The sequence below is a fragment of the Poeciliopsis prolifica genome, unplaced genomic scaffold (genome assembly GCF_027474105.1).
Source record: "Poeciliopsis prolifica strain line A6 unplaced genomic scaffold, Auburn_PproV2 SCAFFOLD009, whole genome shotgun sequence".
Classification (NCBI taxonomy): Eukaryota; Metazoa; Chordata; class Actinopteri; order Cyprinodontiformes; family Poeciliidae; genus Poeciliopsis; species Poeciliopsis prolifica.
The window spans coordinates 11,900,466-11,908,847 of record NW_026562384.1 but is presented as its reverse complement, the minus strand read 5'-3'; the positions used below and the strand labels follow the sequence as shown (position 1 = coordinate 11,908,847).

General features: G+C 43.2%; 1 protein-coding gene across 1 annotated transcript; it reads left to right on the top strand.

The window, feature by feature from the left end:
- Positions 1 to 2,693: 2,693 nt before the first annotated feature.
- Positions 2,694 to 8,098, top strand: LOC129362539 (zinc finger protein 133-like). The gene is made up of 4 exons (XM_055034099.1): positions 2,694 to 3,071; positions 3,999 to 4,093; positions 4,170 to 4,245; positions 4,357 to 8,098. Exons 1-4 carry the CDS (start codon positions 2,771 to 2,773, stop codon positions 5,133 to 5,135), a joined length of 1,251 nt encoding a protein of 416 aa, XP_054890074.1. The 5' UTR covers positions 2,694 to 2,770; the 3' UTR covers positions 5,136 to 8,098.
- Positions 8,099 to 8,382: the final 284 nt, after the last annotated feature.

The following is an 8,382-nucleotide window of genomic DNA, read 5'->3' as shown; positions in this document are numbered from 1 at the left end:
GACCCGATTTCGCGCATGCGCACAACCACCCGGCCCCGCGCATGCGCACAAACGACCTTATCCCGCGCATGCGCACAAACGACCTTAACCCGCGCGCACAAACGATCCGATCCCGCGCATGGGCACAAACGCCCTGATTTCGCGCATGCGCACAACCACCCGGCCCCGCGCATGCGCACAAACGACCCGATCCCGCGCATGCGCACAAACGACCCGATCCCGCGCATGCGCACACCACCGGCCCCACGCATGCGCACAAACGACCCGATCACGCGCATGCGCACAAACGACCCGATCCCGCGCATGCGCACAAACGACCCGATTTCGCGCATGCGCACAACCACCCGGCCCCGCGCATGCGCACAAACGACCCGATCCCACGCATGCGCACAAACGACCCGATTTCGCGCATGCGTACAATCACCCGGCCCCGCGCATGCGCACAAACGACCCGATCCCGCGCATGCGCTCAAAGGAACCGATCTCACGCATGCGCACAAACGACCCGATTTCGCGCATGCGTACAATCACCCGGCCCCGCGCATGCGCACAAACGACCCGATCCCGCGCATGCGCACAAAGGACCCGATCTCACGCATGCGCACAAACGACCCGATTTCGCGCATGCGCACAACCACCCGGCCCCGCGCATGCGCACAAACGACCTTATCCCGCGCATGCGCACAAACGACCTTAACCCGCGCATGCGCACAAACGATCCGATCCCGCGCATGGGCACAAACGCCCCGATTTCGCGCATGCGCACAACCACCCGGCCCCGCGCATGCGCACAAACGACCCGATCCCGCGCATGCGCACAAACGACCCGATCCCGCGCATGCGCACAACCACCCGGCCCCGCGCATGCGCACAAACGACCCGATCACGCGCATGCGCACAAACGACCCGATCCCGCGCATGCGCACAAACGACCCGATTTCGCGCATGCGTACAATCACCCGGCCCCGCGCATGCGCACAAACGACCCGATCCCGCGCATGCGCTCAAAGGACCCGATCTCACGCATGCGCACAAACGACCCGATTTCGCGCATGCGCACAAACGACCCGATCCCACGCATGCGCACAAACGACCCGATTTCGCGCATGCGTACAATCACCCGGCCCCGCGCATGCGCACAAACGACCCGATCCCGCGCATGCGCACAAAGGACCCGATCTCACGCATGCGCACAAACGACCCGATTTCGCGCATGCGCACAACCACCCGGCCCCGCGCATGCGCACAAACGACCTTATCCCGCGCATGCGCACAAACGACCTTAACCCGCGCATGCGCACAAACGACCTTAACCCGCGCATGCGCACAAACGACCCGATCCCGCGCATGCGCACAACCACCCGGCCTTGCGCATGCGCACAAACGACCCGATCCCGCGCATGCGCACAACCGCCTCGGCCCCTGCGGGTGGATGTGCCGTGTCGACATGGTCCGCAGTGGCATCTTCAGTCTGGCTAGCTTTCTGTGAGAGGACAAGCTGCCGCTTCTTAGCCCTTTCGAAAGCAGACTCTCTCATTGCCGGTGCAGTGAAGTTATTCCAGGCAAACAGGGAAGGAACAGCTACACTTTTAAGGATTTTGTTGGATCCGCAACAAAATCTTCCGGTTTGAAGTGGCGGCTACATACGAAAATGCTCCCCGTCTTTATGCAAAAGTCCGGACCTTCATTCGCCTGGATCCACTGCCTCCGTTGTCCGGGTCCGTCGGGAACGCATGATATGACAGATAAGGCTGTTTTCTTGCCCCACATGAACAACCAGGAACTGAACAAAAACGACTGAGCCGAGACTGAGCCATTTTCCTAGCCTTTTAATGCTAACGCTATAGCCACTGGAAGTTGTCCAACCCCACATGAGCTTTCAAACCCCGAAGCGTGAAAAAGGTCTATTACGTATTTTTCTCCAGTTGTTCTCAGTAACAATGCCAACAATGGCAGCTAAATCTTTGTACCTTTCCTTCTCCTGAATGTCTTCTATGCACAACACTTTTCTACATATGGTTGTTTAAGTGTTTTCACAATTTTCTGAGACTGGTCTGCTGTACAAGTAAGTATCATTGCCTAAAGGTCAATGCTGATTTGATCAAACACTTTTTTGTAGAATTACACCACATTTCTACCTGCTGGGGGGTTTATAAGATTTTTCGTACTTTGATTAGTTGGCAGGTAGCAGGGGCTTACCTGAGGCACATTCATGCAAATTTAGCCACCTACTATTACTATATTGGTATTTTATTGGATTTTAGGGACAGCATTTAACCACATCTAGTATTAAATTGAAAATATAAATTGGTCAAACATTAACTGGATCAATCTACTTTTGACAATCTTTAAATTATAGTATGACGTGATATAAATTAGCTTTTTATTTTCATTAGGATCCCCTTAATGAACACAATTTATAGGCTAAAACCAGGTCTGGACTGAATGTTTTACACTAAAATACACCTAAATATTGATAAATGAAAACATATGAACGCTGAAACCTTTAACCTTTTCAGTTAAAACAAATTCATCTATTTAACACAAAACCTTGGGTCTGAGGGCATATTTGACAAAGTTTTCATCATTTCCACTGATCCAACAAGAACTTTTGAACCAACAACAAGCAGTTGCGTCTTCTTTCTAAGCTTTACGGTAATCGCCCTCTTTACTAACCGGAAGGAAGACTGTTGTGTAGCTCGCTTTCAGGGCTAACGCACACAGACAGAGGCCCTGCGGTGTTGTTTTCCAACAAACTTCCCAGTAAAACATGTCCGCAGACATGCCAGCGGCGCTCGGCGGCCTCACCATGGAGTCGCAGCTTCTGTCCATCATGAACGTGTTGGTGAAAGCCGCCGTGGCGGAGATCGTGCAGCTTTTCTCGGAGAGCTCCGAATCTATGCGGCTGCATCTCAGCCAGAGTCTGAGGGAGAACGAAAACCTGAGGACGAGGATGAAGGTGATGAGGAGCGAGCTGTTTTCCCTCAAGCTCCAAGCCAGGACGAACCGACCGGCCAGCCGCTTCTCTGCCTTCAGGGGAAATGTAACCAAACCTCGGCCAAAACCGCAGGGTAACGACCCTCCTTTTTCCCAGCAGCACTTTCACTCTAACAACAACAAAAGACGCGCCTCACGTGGGGAACAATACGTGGTTTACCAGCAGGGCCGGTCCCATCATTGTTTTGGGGCCACAGGATTTCGGGGCGCCAATTCCATTTTCTTGTAATTTGCAAGCCCTGTCCTTGGTTAGGCTCCTCTGAGTGGACATTTAATAATGATACAAAGAAAATTACAGCAAAAGAAGACTTTACTGCTTTCAAAAGTTAGCATGTGAACCTGTCATTATAAAGAAACTTATTTAAATAACACATAAGTAAAGAAGTAAACAAAGAAACTACAAAATAACAATCCATAAAAGATGCTGCCACTTTAAATGGTCAGACATTTATCTTTGAGCCATTTTCAACATGATATATGAAAGCAGTTATATATCACTAGCCTTGATAGTCTGAATGCATGATACTACTATTAGCTATTATTTATTAAATAGAACAATAGAACTGCTATTACAAAGAGCAGTGACATTGCAATAAGAACAAATGTTGAATATCTGCTAATAAAGACCTAAAATTCAATGTTGCCTTTTACATTATACATCTTAGATATTTTTATGTTCTGGAGTTATAGTGTTTGTGTCAGTTTATTGTCAGAACCAGATGGAGGATATCAACATAATTTCCCTTTTTGCTCACGTTTTTGTTTTTGTATAGGCGTCTAGTATTGCTTTAACCTGAACTGTCCACCAGAGGTCTGCATTGGTGTTGTGTTTGTCACAACAAAGTACATTTGAAGAGTCTTCTCGATAGAAAGAAGTCTGTGCCTCATTCATCTTTGCAGTGTTTTTTTTTTTCTCACAGTTCTTAACACTAATGCGGGCCGTTCATCCGTCTTTATACCAACTACTGTTTTTGACCATAAACTTTCTCCTTTCTCTTTAGTGTTTCTGAAGCCAGCACAGGGTGATAAAACCGTTCTTGAAACTGCTTCCACCTCTGCTACCCAAACCAAGTCGTCCTCCGCAGTCCAAGTGCAGGTGCACATAGTTTTATGTTGTTGTGAATCTGTTTGAAGTGTTGATTTGCTCAAGTTTCTGCCTGATTGTTTGCCAGTGTGCAGATGTGGACGGTCCAGAGGTCATTCTGATCAAAGACGAGGATGATGTTGTAGGATCTGCGCCTGACATTGGTGAATCAGCTTCACTGTGCTGTTTGCTGTTCTGTTTTATAGGCAAGATAACCATAAATATGTAACAAATAAACGTTTGTCTTCCTGTTTTTTTTTTTTTTCTTCTTTTAGGTCAAAATAACTTTGGAGAGGATTGCATGCAGGCTGCAGGGAATGACTCATCCGGCTCACCCTGTTTGATCAATAATAACAAGCACCTGAGGATCGTAAATGTTCACAGCCTAGGAGAAGCACCTCTGCAGGAGGACAGTGACATCCTCTTTTCTGCCTCTGAACTTCAGGCGTTGAGCGTTCTGTCTGACCACAGTATCCCCCCGGAGACGATTCTTAATTTCACGAGTGGTGCGAATGGCCGAGTACCAGTAGGAGGGGTGCAGGAAAACTGTGCAGAGGTGGTGAGAAACATCCAACATGAAAGAGATCCTTCCACTAGGAGATCTTCAGCAGCAGGGAACCAAGCATTAAATTCCCCCGCAGTGGATGCAAATGGACAGCCCAGCCACTTCTCTCAACAGCAGAACGTCCTCCCCAACCTGACCAGCAAATCCCTGGACTGCGGCTTTTGCGGCGAGCGCTTTCACAGCCGCGAGGAGCTAATCGTGCACCGTGCTGGCCACACCGGTGAGTCGCCCACGCCTTGTTCCTTGTGCAGCAAGACCTTCGCGAACAAGACCACACTGGCCATTCACATGCGGATTCACACGGGCGAGAAGCCGTACGCCTGCACGCAGTGTGGGAAACGCTTCACGCAGAACGGCAGCCTCAAGATCCACCTGAGGACCCATTCTGGAGAAAAGCCGTTTTCGTGCAGCCAGTGCACCGCCAGTTTCAACAACCCGAGCAACCTGCGCAGACACATGATCACGCACAATTCCACCATAGGGTTGTGACCCTAAGTAAGTGGTCAGTCTGGAATGATTTCCAGGAATGATTTCCTGGAATAACGTTTTGTTTATCATAAGAAAACAAACCGCAGCAGTGTTGTTGAGTCAGAGTTTGACATTTCCTTGCTTGCAGCATAATAACTCCCGACTTGATCCCTGAAATGAAAAAAAAAACCAGAAATGTGATTCAAGTATTTCAGAGCATTAATAAGACATTTACATTTTCTTCTTATGTTTCATATTTAAAGCCCCAGAGTTAAATACCAAACCAAACTTATGTAATTAATTGGAGAGCCATAAAAGCTGGATATTAATTTTAATCTTTCGACTTGATTCAGCCGAAGAAAAGATCCAGATTTTAAGCGTCATCGTTCACACAATGTCTTGACAAGATGCTGTGTGAATAATGATGTTTAAAATTCAATGATTCAGTTAGCTCACAGTCATGGGAAAAAGTTACGGTGTTGACACAAATTTTGTGATCTAATAAATCTAAATACAAAAGGTGTCTTGCATATCACATAAGACATTAATAAAAGTTTTATTAATGTCTTAATAAGACATTAACAAGCCTTCTGGTGCATTGGTGGTCCTCTGTATGCACAAGACTGACCTTACATTGTCATAAACACGATATAGCATCTGTCATGAACATGAATGTTTATGACTGTTTTCATAAAGTGTTTTTTGGTAAATAATGGCACTTTTAATGCAAAGTTGATTCTTTTAATTGACTTTCATTGTAAGTTTTAATGCAACTTTGGGTAAAAATGTCTATTTATCAAATAATGCTACGATGCCGCATTAAAAGTGTCACTATTTACTGAAAGACACTTCATGACAACAGTCATAAACATTCATGAAGACTCCATGTTCATGTCATAAACATGTTAATGTCATGTTTATGACAGCGTCGTGTCAGTCTTGTGACGCGACATATGAGGTTTCTTAATGAGAAACCTCATATAGCCACACAAGTGCGTCAACACTCTCACAGGTGTTTATTGATGCTCTCTATAAGGCTGTGGTTGCCACTAAATACATTGGGTTATAATTAGTACTGTGTACTTTCCATTATATGTATATGTTGTTAGTCACTGTGAGTTCTCTCTTTCTGCAGGTGTTTTCTTGTATTCCCTTTATCATTCTTTCTCTCCTTTTCTTAACTCCATGTTTCTCCTTTAGGCCAGTGTCGAGCTGGCTCTGCACTGTCGGTATTGCCATTGTGCATATTTTCTGGAGCTTGCTCGACACCATAAAACCATTTTCTCTTCAACAAAATCTCTTGAAGTGCTTGAAGACTCCTAAATGTTTATGTAAACTTCAACACTGCTTGCAGGTTTCTTTATGTATGAGCCCAATATGTGAACCGTCAACAGTTGCTGCATGTGTTTTTTCTTTCTGCTGTCTTTCTGCTAACTCAAAATCACAAAGGCCTCTATCACATTTCCTTTTATACTGCAGTTAATTAACTAATTAGATACAAATATGTTAGTTGTTCTCCTTTTTTATTACAATTAACTGGTATTTTTAGCGAGTTCATGAATGCAAAACATTTATTTTGGTTATTTTAAGCCAATAAAGCTCATTAAGATGAGAATGACTGACCTTTTTCCATAAAAACAGAAACAGCCGTGTGTCACTGACAAAACTTTAGATCATGACTGTATTTACATCAGCAGTGTATTTACATGTGGTTTATTCCTAAATAATTAGTACTATTTAATTTTTGTGTTATGAATTTTATTGATTGAAAACAATTTTTTCAAATCTTTTTCTAGTTTTTTGTTTTGAATTTTTCTTCACGTCATTGTTTCAGTCATTTATAGTCTTTTTTTGTTCATTGATTCTCTTTTGAATTTAGTTCAGAATATTGACAAAATTAATTAGTTTAAACTTGATCATTTTTAAGAATTGTTTGATAAATGATTCAATTAAAAACATTTTTTTGTAGTTATCAAAAAAACATATTTCAGGTCAGAACACAAAATGTATTCTGAATTATTGAAAGCATTTTGCCCAGGCAGATTTTATTGTTGATATATGTAAAAACTAAAAGAACTACAATACCAGAAGTAGAAATATGTTACTTTCCCTTTTTCAGATTTGGGAGCTTTATTATGTTTATATTTTAGATTCCCAAAAAATCTTTTAACACGGACTTTAAAATAGATCTTGATTTTCTTTACTGTATTTCATTATCAGTCCAATGAACTATGTAGAACATTTCAATATAGCTTTGAGACGTGTTTTTCATTTCAGAATTTCTCTAAGAGCAATTTTAAAATTTAGAAAAGAATGATTGTTCTTGTCTGGGTGCAGAAGGTGCGCTGTATTTAAAGATCCTTCAACACATACTATGCATTTTGAAATAACCGTCTGAGTTTTCATACATAGCATAATGAATTGTAAAAATAGACAAAGGAAGGAAACATTTCCTTTTTTTGTGATTGTGTGCTATTTTCATTTCTAAACAAACTTCCTCCAACTTTATTGCTGATTTCCAAGTTTTTATACTTATTTGTTTGATGTGCTCTTTAGTGTTGGATACTCTGTCATAAATAATTTTCCACACTGCACGGCCAGGGGGCAGCACTATTGTAAATATTTCTTGTGTGTCTAATATTTCTCATTCTGAAGAGCGTTGAGGGGGGCTCTCAAGGAAACTGTGGGGAAATTCCTTGCATTGTTCTTCTTTCCACTCAGCCTTTCTTAGTGTGAATCATGACTGGAAAGATTTTTTGGATTACTTCATCAATGTATTTTATTTATTCACATGTTTTTGATTTTTCAGAAGTTAACTATTTAGCAGCTGTTTTGTTTTTGTTTTTTTAATGGAAATTTTTTTTTTTTTTCTTTTACTAATAAATTTTTTCAAAGTGTAGTGTGTATTTGATGCACACATCCTGAGTCAGTGCTTTTTAGAACCACTTGTCTGTGCAATTACAGCTTTAAGTCTGACTCTACCAGCTTCATATAGCGAGAGATTGATATTTCATCCTATTCCTCTACACAAACATAATTTTAACTGAATGGAAAGCTTCAGCAGATACTTTTTTTCCCCAAGTCTTGCCTCAAAGATTTTATTGGATTTATTGGCCCGGGCTTTTCATCTTGAATATTCTTCGATTTCAGTCATGCTATTGAAGCTTGTATGCTTAGAGTCACCCTACTGGAAGGCAAATTTCACACCAGGAGAATTAGGTTTCTTGTAAAGGCCTGTTGTTTCACTTTTTATTGAGGGAAATCAGAG

What these genes read in the sequence shown, in the direction of transcription:
- LOC129362539 (XM_055034099.1), top strand. Translation starts at nt 2,771, where the DNA reads ATGTCCGCAGACATGCCAGCGGCGCTCGGCGGCCTCACCATGGAGTCG. An exon ending in CCTCCGCAGTCCAAGTGCAG is followed by an intron (nt 4,094 to 4,169) that starts GTGCACATAGTT and finishes ATTGTTTGCCAG; the next exon opens with TGTGCAGATGTGGACGGTCC. An exon ending in AGGATCTGCGCCTGACATTG is followed by an intron (nt 4,246 to 4,356) that starts GTGAATCAGCTT and finishes TTCTTCTTTTAG; the next exon opens with GTCAAAATAACTTTGGAGAG.